Here is a 12500-nt window from a genome sequence, read left to right as displayed (position 1 = left end):
TAAATTGAGGGAGTTGGATCTCATATTTTTCTAAGGTCTCTACGACTCCAGGCACTTCTCCTTTGGGTCTAGCTTCCTCCCTCAGGCAGAAGCACAAAGGAAAGCCACGCAGGGCCCTGGGTCTATGATAACTACTAACAATAACTGGCATTTCTAGAGGGTTCTGACTCGAGCTTCTTAACAGTCCCCTGAGGCCTCATTTTATTATTACTATTATTTTACAGATGGGGAAACTGAGGACCACGCCCATACATGGCAACACCCATAGTCCACATCAAAAGTATTCCTGAGCCCAGGCTCCCACCCACCTCCTACGTCTAGGCACAAAGTCTCTAGAGCTCTGAGCTGATCCACTGACTGCACGCTCCAGTGTGGGGAGCCCCTCTCCACAGTGTTCTGCCCTGCCCTGCCCTGCCCCCAGCTCAGGGAGCCAGCGGGGCTCCGGGGGGCAAGCCTTTCTCATTGAACTCTGCCTGGCACTCACCCGCACTCGGCCAATCTCGCCTTTGTGGATAGAGATGTTGGTACCATGGACAGAGACGGTGACCAGCCGCACATAGGAGACAGAAGGGCTGCCCCTGTTCTCGTTCTTGGTGGTGACAGTAAAGGCGGGGAGGCTGGAGGGACCCCCACACAGGGCTGCCAGGACATAGGAGCAGGTGCCCTGGAAGTCAAAGTCCCGGCCATCAAAGGAGTGGTAGTGGGGGTCACCCCACAGCCAGCAAGTGCCCTGGTAGTTAGGGACACAGACAGCCTGGCCATTTTGCACTTGGCATGTCTCTTTTTCCAGGCAGGTCACTCCCTGGCATGGATCTGGGGGGGTACAAAGAGAGGGAGAAGAGGATTAGGGGGGCAGGGACCTAGGCAGCCCCCCAAATCCCCAGCCTTCCCTCCAGAGTTCCCCAGTTTCAATTTCTTTAAACCATTCAGGTGGACCTCGGTGTCCAGCCTGAGCCTCTCCTACCCGATGTCTGAGCCCTTTAGGGCTGTCCACCCCTCGGGCCACATCCAGCCCGGACCCTCCCGGGAGCCTCAGGAATTCTGGGTCTCCCTCCAGGCAGAGGCGGCTCACCTTTGGTCACACAGCTCAGGAGCCCTTCGGAGGGCTCGCACACCTGGCCAGCGCCACACGAGTGGTCCTTGCACAGCAGTCCTTGCCCGGGGTGGCATGTGCATTGCTGAGTGCAGTTGTGGAGCAACACAGGCTGGTTGGGCTGTGGAGGGAGGAAGCAGGAGATGTCAGAGTCTGGCTTCCGGGGCCTGAGCTTGGCTGGGGGAGGGGCTGGCGGGCCCGCTCGGGGGTCTCTGAGGGCGTACCTCGTAGTATCTGCCATCCACGTAGCAGCCGCAGTCCTGGATAGGAATGCAAGTCTGGCCATCCGAGACGAAGCCCACGTCGCACTGGCAGCCCTCTGAGCACGTGCCGGGGCAGTTGGGGGGTGCGCTCAGAGCCGCGCAGCCCAGGGAACACGTGTCTGCGCACAGCTCGTAGTGACTGTTGGGGGGACACTTAAAGGCTGGGAACAGGGAAGGAGACATCAGAGTCAGGATGGGGGACAGCCAGGCCCACGGAGGGGGCCGAGGGAAAGGCCAGCCTGCCCTCCCCCGGGCCACCTCAGAGGCCCCAGAGAAGGAAGGCTGTGGCTTCTCCCTGCATCCCTCCACCCTCCTCTTTTCTGTGCCTCCAGCCCTCCCGTCGAAGTCCTTCTGGGCCCCTCGGCCTCTCGCCTCCCACCATCCACTTGGTTCCTCAGTTTCCCCGTTGTCTCTCAGCGCCCCTCCATGCTCCACCTCCGGCCCTCGGCCTCCCCCTTTGCTCATCCTCTTCCCTGCCCAGGCCACTCACGACAGAATTTGTCATCCCTCCAAGGCCGGACGGTGCCGCCAGCGGCTTGACAGGCCGACACGTAGGCATGAATGCTGTTACATAGGATGTCCTGACTGCCCCCGCCCAGGCAGAGGTCAAAGACGCAGTCCTGGAAGTAGCCAGCGGGGCTGACCAGGGCATGGCAGGCCGCCAGGGGCCCCTGGGCGCTGGTGATGAAGCCGCAGTAGTGGCCCTGCTCATAGGCTTCGGCCTGCTCGGGCTTGCACTGGGGCTCGTCAGGGCAGCTGGGGTTGCAGACGGGGACGCAGGGCGAGCCGGGAACGGCCGCCTCCCAGGAGTCTCCGAAGGCCGCGGCGTTACCGGCCAGCTGGCCGTCGGGTTTCTGGAAGTCGTCCTCGGGCTTCCCGTTGTAGTTCCCACACAGGCCGCAGAGCTTGCTGTGGTAATTGCCGGGGACGGTGACCCGGACGTGGTAGACCAGGTCGTAGGTCACGCGCAGACCGAAGTCGCTTTCGATCACGGCCTCTGCCCCGTGCTGGAAGGCTCGGCCGCCCTCCAGGACCACGGGGAAGTTCATGGCCACGCCATTTACCTGCGGGGGGAAGAGGGTCTCAGGCCCACCCGCAGAACCCACGGCTCATCCCACCTGGGGCGGGGGGAGCCCCAGGCCGAGCGTCCAGCCCTCAGCCCCCCCACGTGGCGCTCTGGCTCACCTTGACTTTCCACTTGTTTTGCTCGAGCACCAAGGTGGCCCCGGCCACGTGGACCGTCACCATCCGCGTGACACTGACCGCCCCGTTGCCCCAGGCCACGTTCTCCACCAGGACCTCAAAGTCCTGCAGGCCAGGCTGGGAGCCACAGGTGCGGACCAGAGTGTAGACACAGGTACCCATGTAGTCGAACTTCCTCCCGTCGAAGGTGGTGTAGTGGGGGTCCCCGGCCGCCGAGCAGGTGGCCGAGCCCACGACCACGCAGCCCAGGGCGCCGTTGACCAGCTGGCAGGCTTCGTGGGGCCCACAGGCGGAGGGCGAGCAGCTGACGACGCCCCCCTCTCCGCATTTGCAGAAGGAGTCGCAGCCGGGGCCGGGGTAGAAGGACTCGCCCAGGCTATAGTAGGCACCCTGAAACATACAGCCGCACTGGGCCAGGGGGACGCAGTGCTGCCCGCTGAGAGCGAACCCATCGTCACACACGCAAGCCTCTCGGCACTCGGAGCCACAGCCTCCAGGGACGGAGACGTCGTTACAGGACACGGGGCAGCCCCGGGAGCACTCCTCATAGTGGCTGTGTGTGGGGCAGGTCAGGGCTGTGGGAAGAAGGACGGGGTCACCCAGGGGCCCGGCTCTCCCGAGCCCCCAAGCCCCTTTGGATTTGGTCTCCTGGTCCTAGAGGCATGGATTTCACCCACGCGAGACGTGGCGATTGTCCCCCGTCCGCCCAGAGCTGGGGTCACGGGATCCCAGGCTGGTGTGAGAAGAGCCCGTGGGGCCATCTCAACCAAACCCTCAGGTTTTAGTTTTCTACAGAAACGGACCAGGGAAGGATGTAATGACTTGGCCAGTGACGTACAGGTATTCAACGTCAGAGGCAGGATCTGAACCCAGATCTTTCTTCCTCCCTCTCCGGGGCCCCTAAGGGCACAGGGTGCTGAGGCTCCCTCCCTAGAGTTATTCACTCACGGCAGAATTGGTCACTCCTCCAGGAGTGGACGGTGGCCCCAGCAGCATGACAGGCAGCTACGTAGGCGGCTAGGTTGTCGCAGCCCACGCTGGGCTGGCCAGGCAGCAGGCATCTGTCATATACACAGTCACGGAAGTAGCCCTCAGGATCCACCTTGGCCTGGCAGTCCCGGAAGGGTCCCGCTGGGTCCTTCAGGAGTCCGCACTCTTTCTTGCTCTGTAACTGCTGGGCCAGCAGGGCATCCAGCTGTGGGCATTCTCCCGGAGTAACAGCCCCACACCCTGGCAGAGCCTCCTCCTGCCAGTTCTGCCCAAAGGCCAAGGCGCTGGCAGTGATGGTCCCATTCCGGAGGGTGAAGTCGTCCTTAGGGTCCTCATTGAAGTTCCCACAGAGGCCACACAGGGCATTGGCATAGCTGATTGGCACTTTGGCTTTGACCAGGGCATTCCAATCGTAAGTGATCGTCAGGCCAAAGTCAGTGCGGATCACGGCGTCATACCCGCTCTGGTAAACCTGAACTTGGCCCCCGGCCGCTTGGTAGGGCAGATACCGCAACGCCCCATCCACCTAGATGCAAGGGAAGAGGCAGAAGGCCAGTGAGGGCCGGGCACGGGCCCCATGGTTTCTTTTTAGCTGAGTTTGGGTTATTTCCTCCAATGGAATGGAAGGTTGTCTGTAATCTCTAGCACTCAGCATGCGCCTACCACATAAGGGTTGAATGAATGAATAAATAGACCTATAAATCCCACTTGGCATGGCGCAAACGTCTGAGCAAATTCCGTAGCCCAGACCCAACCCAAGCCACGGGCGCCCAAAGCCAGAGCTTGGCCCAAGCACCCAGCCAGGGCCCGCTCTTCATATGCTCCTCGGACCATGGCCATTCCTGCTTTGCCAGGCTCCCTTGACCCACTCACTTCATTCCTGAGGCTCATAGATCATAGCATAGAATTGGAGGGGACCTTAGTGTCCACCCAGGCCAACCCTGACATTTTCTAGAAGAGGATGATTCAATGATTTGCCTGAAGTCACATCGGGCCGGAGCTAGAATCTGAACCCAGGACCTCTGATTTCAGAACCAGTTTTTTTCTCCTACAGCCCATGCCTCCAAGGTCCAAACGTTTTCCGCATTGACCGATGACCCTCCCCACTTCAGCCGCCATTCATGTCCTCAGTGCCTTGTGTAGACAGATGCTGCCCCTCCCTCCCACGCTAAATCCCTCCACTCACCAGAATCTTGCCGGGATGCTCCCTGCGGACAGCAATCTCCACTCCATGGACTTGGACACGCACAGCCCTGGTGTAGGACACCACCTGGCTGCCCCGGTGCTCATTCTCCACCAGGACCCGGAAGGCAGGCAAGGCCGCGTTCTGGCCACAAGACCCCACCAGCAGGTAGACACAGGTGCCCATGAAGTCAAAGCGATGCCCATCAAAGCTGATGTAGTGGGGATCCCCAGAGGCCTGGCACGTCCCAAAGCGGTTGGGGTAACATCCCTGGAGCCCGTTCTGGACCCGGCAGTACTCCCCAGCAGGACAGCCCCCTGTGTCTTTGCATTGCACCTGCTGGGTCTTCCCCACACACACACAGCGCTGCTTGCACACTTTGTCTCCCCAGATCTCCTCCCCGGGGGCCAGCACGAGGCCCTGGTACTGGCAGCCGCAGTCTGAGGTGGGCACGCAGGCATCCCCGCTCAGGACGTAGCCCTTCTTGCACACACAGCCCTCCACACATGGCCGGGAAGCACAGTCCGAGGGGGCTGAAGATTCGAAACAGGAGGCAGGACAGGCACTGGCACAGGGGGAATAGAGGCTGTTGGCGGGGCAGGTCATTGCTGCCAAGAGAAGACAGGGAGGGTGTCAGCCCAGCTGCCCCAGGTCCCATCAATGGGAAAACCCATTCAATTCCCCAAACGGAAGTGCCTGGCACTTACTAAATGCTTGTTCCCTTCCCACTGGGCCAGCCCAGATGGGAGCTGGACTGAGGGTTAGGCAATAGTCCCTCCAGTTACCTTGCTGAGCCAAGGCATGGTCCTTGTGGTCCCAAGCGCCACGGTCCACTCCTAGCTGGCCACTAGGGAGGTGCAGAACCAAGCGGGGACATGGGCATAGACAGGAGAATTCTGGGAAGAATCTGCTGTGGTGCCCGGAGGTGCTCACCTTACAGGAATCTCACCATCTATCTCTAGACCTTCCCTGCCTTCCCAGCCCTTCAGGTGGTCTCTCCTCTGTTCCCCAAGACTCCCAGGTCCCCCAGACACTCACGGCAGCCAGCGGGTGTCCTCCAGTCCCCAATGGAGACCCCCAGCTCCCTACAGGCTGTGGCATAGGAATTCAGGGCACGGCATAGGCTGGGCCGGTCACCATTAGTGGCACACAGGTCATAAACACAGTCTTTCACGAAGGCCTGGGGGTCCAGGATGTCGTGACAGTGGGCAAAGGGGCCTCCTGCCAGGCTCAGCATGCCACAGACCCTGCCACCTTCATAGTGCTGGGTCTGGCCAGGGGTGCAGGAAGGACAGCCCCCCAGACAGTCATTGGAGCAGAACTGGTCACCGTCATCAAGCTTCCAGCTCTGGCCAAACTCCACAGCGTTGGCGGCCTGAGTCTCGTCTGGGGTGAGGAAGTCATCCGAGGGGTCCCCGTTGTAGTTCCCGCAGAGACCACAGACCTCATTTTGGAAGCGGGACGGCAGGGTCACACCAAGCTGGCTATCCCAGTTGTAGGTGACTCGAAGCCCAAAGTCCATCTCTATCACTCCCTGATTCCCACTCTGGAACACCTTCAGCCGTCCATCATGCAGGGACACTGGCAGCCGAGACTTCTGGTTATTGATCTGTGGAGGGAGACAGATGTTGATCAACTCCATGGACACCTTCAACATCTCTCCTCACATTCAAAGCCCATCTCAAAGCTCCCCTCCTCCAGGAAGCCCCCCCGGATAGTTCCTCCCCGTTCCTTGAAATGGGTCCCCTCAGGAATTCTGAGCCCAGGTTTGTACATTGAGGGCGATGATGTTCAAGGACATCCCCCAAGGGAAAGGACCTTGTTTTCTTGGCTGGGGAAAGGACCTTGCCTCTGGACTTGGACCCGAGGGTCTAAGTCTGGGGTGAGGAAGTCATCTGAGGGGTCTCCATTGTAGTGGAGGCTTATTGTGTTTATGTGAAAAACTGAGAAGAGTTTGGAACCAGAGAATCCCGCTCTGGGTGAACTTGGGAAAATTCTCTGGTCTCAGTTTCCTCTTCTGTAAAATGAGAGAGACCTCTGAAATCCCTTCCTCCTATCCTAAATCCCTAGGATCCTTTCCCTTCTCTTCCCTTGAATGATCTGAGGATCTCGCGATGGGTTGGAGAATCTACCCGGTCTGGGCCCCGAGCATCCCTTCCCACTCCCATTCCCCGAGGTGCTCAGTTTACCCGGACAAAGCCGTGCTCCCCTCGAGCCAAAGTGACGACCTGGCTGTAGGCACTGACGGTGACGGAGCCCACATAGGACACCTTCTTGCTGTTGCGATGCTCATTCTTGGCCTCCACGCTGAAGGCAGGCAGGGTGTCATCAAAGCCGCAGTACTCGGATATGGTATAGGAGCACGTGCCCATGAAATCATAGCGACGCCCATCAAAGGTGGTGTAGTGTGGGTCCCCCTGGGCCCAGCACGTGGCTGTCGAGGCTGCCAAGCACACTGGTTTCCCAGCCTCCACCTGACAGCGCTGCTGGGGGCCACAGGTGGCCCCGCCGCAGGATGCCTCTGTGGTGGGCACGGGGACTGGAAAGAGAGAAAAGGGGGAAAAGTGGCAACTGGGGCGTCAGGGAGAGGCTGAGAGGAGGCTCTGGGACAGGAAGAGACATTGAGGAGACAGAGGGGGAAACAGGGCAGGGGAGAGAATTTGGGGAGGTGGGGATGGGGGACAAGAGGCTAAGGGAGAAACAAGAAAGGTGAGATTAAACACGGGCAGCTGAGGAATGAGGCAAGAAATAGATGGGAAAGGAGAAAATTAAAATGAGTCCTACAAGCATCAATTAAGCACCCTCTGTGTGCCAGGCACTGTGCCAAGGTTGGGAATTAGGAAAAAAAAACCAAAGCAGAAACAGTCCCAGTTGTGAAGCTTATACTTTAAGCGGTCCTTCAATTGATTCTTACATGCCATGGACCAGAGGCCCTTCTGCATCCTTGTCTTCCCCAGACACTCTACAGTTTGTCAATGTCTTTCTAAAACTACGGAATTCTCTAGTTTTCTATAAGATTTTCTATAAGAAATTTATTTCTTATAATAATTTTTTTTTATTATTTCTCTAAATAGAAATAGATATCCCTCTATATAGAAATTCTATTCAATTTTGATAAGAAATTTCATATTTGTATAATAAATTTCAGAAATTTCTTATTTTCTATAAGAACTGGAAAGAATGAACTGATGCAAAGTGAAATAAGCATAACTAGGAGAACTTTCTACATAGAGATTATAACATTGTGGGACGATCAAATGTAATTGACTTTGCTACTAATAGCAATGCAATGATTCAGGACAATTCTGTGACTTATGAGAAAGAGTGCTATCCACATGTAGAAAAAGACCTGCGGGAGTAGAAATGCAGAAGAAAACATGTGATTTATCACTTGTCTATATGGGTGTGTGATTTGGGGTTTTGGTCTTAAAATATTACTTTATTACAAAAATGAATATGGAAATAGGTTCGAGTGATAATATGTATAACCCAGTGGAATTGCTTATCAACTCTGGAAGGGGGGAGGAAGGAAACATGAATCATGAAACCATAGAAAAAATTTTAAAATATAAATAAATAAAACTATGGCACTCAAAGAAAAACATATAATTTATCCCTTGTTTATATGGGTATGTGATTTGTCTTGGAATCAGTACTATGCATTGGTTCTAAGGCAGAAGAGAGTTCCAAGGAAGAAGAAGGGCTAGCAGTATTAAGTGACTTGTCCAGAATCATTTGGCTAGGAACTGTCTGAGACCAGATTTGAATCCAGGAACTCCTGTTTCTAGGTCTGGCTCTCCATCCACTGAGACATCTAGCTGCCCCCTTCCAACAAATCTAGTTAGTAAGTTAGTTCCTTGTACAGCCACATTGATTTCTTCTGACAGCTCATTTTCTCTTCATGGATTGGTGTCCTTTTGTGTCTTCAGAATTTCATTCTTGAGAGTTTCCCTTCTCTTCCTGGTAGACATCCCCAATGGAATTTTAGTCCATAGAACCCTACCTATCCTTGCTCTGGACTCAATCTACTGTCTTAAAAATCTACCATTCCACCCTTCTGTGTACCTAACCTCTGATCCAGTAACTCTTATCTCTTTTTTTTTTTAAACCCTCACCTTCCATGTTAGAATCAATACTGTATATTGGTTCTAAGGTAGAAGAGGGGTAAGGGCTGAACAATGGGGGTGAGGTGACCCCCCCAGGGTCACCCAGCTGGGAAGTGTCTGACGTCAGATTTGAACCCAGGACCTCCCCACTCCATATCCACTGAGCCACCTGGCTGCCCTGCTATTCTCTTTTGCTTTTCTTTGTATACTCAGCACTTATCAGAATGCCCAGCTCACAGAAGATCCTTAATAAATGCATTAACTGACTGACTCTTCTGCAAGAAGCCTTTCCTTTGCCCTCTCTCCCTAACTTAGTGCCTTTGCTCTGAGAGGGCAGAACAGAAATATTTGAGTACAAAGCCGTTTTGTTTGTTGTTTGTCTGTGTGTTGTCAGAGCCTTCATTGCACCTGGGGGGAGTGTGTGATATTGTCTGTGCAGACCCATGATTTTATTTGAGCCGGGGACTGCCAGTGATGAAAGTCCAATTCAGAGCAGCAGCTATTCTACCAGGTAGAGTTTTAGAAAGTTGCCTTGGGCATTGGGCAGTCAGGAGACTCGCTCAGTATGGCATGGCGACGTCTGTCAGAAGCTGTACCTTGAACCCAGGACTTTGTGACTCAGTGGTGATTATGCTAGCTCCTGCTTCACTACCTTGCACACAGTAGGTGCTTTTCTAACAGAAAACATTAGAATTTGGGACAGCCAGGTAGCATAGGTAGAGTGCCAGGCCTGGAGTTGGGAAGATCTGGATTCAAATTTGGCCTCAGATGCTTCCTAAGCTGTGGGCAAATCACTTGACCCTAACTACTTAGCTCTTGCCACTCTTCTTAGAATTAATACTAAGATGGAAGGTAAGGATTTTAAAAAAAGAAAATACTAGAATTTGAACCCTTCCCTACTCTGAATGCATTGGCAGCATCAAAACATCCCCCATATTTTTGTCCCCCCACTCTCTTCTTGCCTGGGCCAAGTCCTCTACTTGTCCCTTGGTCATTCTTGCCTCCTCTGGGAGCTTGCCCCTTTGAATAGCCTTCATTTTTATCTTTCCTTATTTAGTGGTTCCTTCCCTCCTGCTTATGAACATGCCTCAGTTTCTCAAAAACAAAACTAAATAATGACCTTTCACTAGATCCTACCATCCCCTCAAATTGTCAGCCTGTATCTCTCCCCTGACTTTGGCAGCCAGACACCCAAGGAAAGCTGTCCACATTCTTAGCCTCAGTTTCTGCCCCTCACTTCTCAATCCTTTGCAATCACGTCTAGCCTTATCATTTGTCTGAAATGGCTCTCTCCAAGGTTAACAAAGACCTCTCCTTCCCTCCCCCCCTCCATCTCTCTTTCTCTCTCTCTCTTCCTCTCTTCCTTTCTCTCTCTCTCTTTCTTTCTGTCTCTCTCTCTTTCCCCCTCCCTCTCTCTCCTCTCTGTCTCTCTGTCCTTCTGTCTATCTTTTAAATTCATTTTCTTAGTAACAACTCTAAGAGAAGGGCAAGAGCTTGTGACTTTCCCAGGGTCACATAGCGAGGAAGTGTCTGAGGCCAGATTTGCACCCAGGTCTTCCCAACTCCATGCCTGTCTCTCCAGTCACGGAGCCATCTAGCTGCCCCTACCAATGATCTCTCACCTGCTAAATCCAACAACCTTTTTTTAGTGTTCATCCTTCTTGCAAGAGTTTTACAGGGCCAACCATTCTTCCTCCTTCTGGATAGTCTTTCCTCCCTGGGTTTTTGGGAATTTATCCTTTTGGGTCTCCTCTCACATGTCTGACCATGCTCTCTCAGTCCACTTCAGAGGTATCATACATGATGTACATGAGAACACCTCTGCACTCTCCTAATCCCTCCTCTCTTTTCTCTATACTGGTTTCAATTACTATTTATTTATCTGCTTATCTATCTATCTATCTATCTATCTATCTATCTATCTATCTATCTATCTATCTATCTATCCATTCATCTATCCATCCATCTATCTATCCATTCATATATCTATCTATCTATCTATCTATCCATCCATCTATCTATCTATCCATCCATCTATCTATCTATCTATCTATCTATCTATCTATCTATCTATCTATCTATCTATCCATTCATCTATCTATCCATCCATCCATCCATCCATCCATCCATCCATCCATCTATCCATCTATCCATCCATCCATCTATCTATCTATCCATTCACTTATCTATCTATCTATCTATCTATCTATCCATCCATCTATCTATCTATCTATCTATCTATCTATCTATCTATCTATCTATCTATCTATCTATCCATCCATCCATCTATCCATTCATCCATCTATCCAGCCATCCATCTATCCATCCATCCATCTATCCATCCATCTATCTATCTATCTCAGTCTATTTCTATACATCCATTACACATATTGTGCTCATACACATATATCAAAAGTACATGCATGTACACACAAGTATATGGTATGTATTCACACATATTATACATATAAGTGACTCCCAAGTCTATTTATATGGCCTTTCTCTTACCTAAATTCCAGATCTGTATCAGTTGGAACAGGGAAGTTAGGTAGCATAATGGATAGAGCTCCAGGCCTGGAATCCGGAAGACCTGAGTTCAAATCCAGCCTCAGATATAAGCTATGTGACCTTGAGCAAGTTATTTAACCCTGTTGACCTCAGTTTCCTCATCTGTAAAATAAGCTGGAGGAGGAAATGGCAAATCACTTCAATATCTTTGCCAAAAAGAACCCCAAATGGGATCAGGATGAACTTGGACACAAGTGAAAATGACTGAACACTGACAGATCATTTGGCACCTGCTGGAATTTTCACTTGGAAGTAGAGTAGGCATCTTAAACTCATCCGCCAAATTCACTCCTTCTCCTAATTTTCCTGTTTCTTTGAGGGGAACAGGCACACAGGTTCACACCTGAGAATCATCTTCACTCTTCCTTTTCCTCTTTCTAATCATTTTCTCAGTCTTATTAATGTTGCTTCCACATCTCTCTCTCCTTCTTAGAATCAATACTAAGTACCTTTTCTAAGGCAGAAGAACAGTAAAGGCTTGGCAATGGAAGTGAAGTGACTTGCTCAGGGTCACACAACTAGGAAGTGTCTGTCAAATTTGAACCCAGGACCTTCCAACTTCAGTCCTGGCTTTCTATTCACAGAGCCACAATCTTCCCTTCTCTCCACTTATGTGCCCACCAACCCAGTTCAGATCCCCACCTCTCACCAACACTATGGCAATAGTGTCCTAACTGATCTTCCTGTAAACCAGCCTCTCCCTTCTCAGAGCCATCCCCTGCACAAAATCCTGCAAATCCGATGTTTCCAAAGGCCAGGTCTAATCACAGCACTCCTCCACCCGGGAAGCTTCTGGGCTTCCCTACTGCCTCGAGGGTCAAACAAAAATTCATCTCTTTGGCAAACTGATCCCAGCCCTCCTTTTCAGGTAGGTCACACTTACCTCCTATCACACTTTCCCATTCAGGACATTCTCTCTGAAATGCTCTCTCTCCTTACCTCTTCCTTTTGCAATCCCATGATTACTCAAATCTTATTGAATAGAAATCTACTCATGATACCTCAGTTTCCCCCAGAACATAGCTAGGAGAACCACTTCCTCCTGCAGAGATCAGGTACAAGCCATCCTCAAGGATGGAGGTATTCCATGGGAG

At 52.4% G+C, this 12500-nt stretch overlaps 1 protein-coding gene across 1 annotated transcript in view; it reads right to left on the bottom strand.

Annotated features, from left to right (window-relative positions):
- Positions 1–12500, bottom strand: part of FCGBP (Fc gamma binding protein) — a 20613-nt gene that overhangs the window by 7856 nt on the left and 257 nt on the right. The window contains exons 2-10 of the mRNA XM_056796092.1: positions 6922–7271; positions 5771–6341; positions 4736–5340; positions 3508–4075; positions 2542–3134; positions 1847–2420; positions 1318–1517; positions 1073–1214; positions 485–813 (exon numbers count right to left, since the gene is read on the bottom strand). Of these exons, the coding sequence (XP_056652070.1) occupies positions 485–813; positions 1073–1214; positions 1318–1517; positions 1847–2420; positions 2542–3134; positions 3508–4075; positions 4736–5340; positions 5771–6341; positions 6922–7271 (3932 nt within the window). The remainder of the gene's footprint in view (positions 1–484; positions 814–1072; positions 1215–1317; positions 1518–1846; positions 2421–2541; positions 3135–3507; positions 4076–4735; positions 5341–5770; positions 6342–6921; positions 7272–12500) is intronic.

This window comes from Monodelphis domestica, chromosome 4, assembly GCF_027887165.1.
Source record: "Monodelphis domestica isolate mMonDom1 chromosome 4, mMonDom1.pri, whole genome shotgun sequence".
NCBI lineage: Eukaryota > Metazoa > Chordata > Mammalia > Didelphimorphia > Didelphidae > Monodelphis > Monodelphis domestica.
This window is presented reverse-complemented; position numbering and strand designations above follow the sequence as displayed.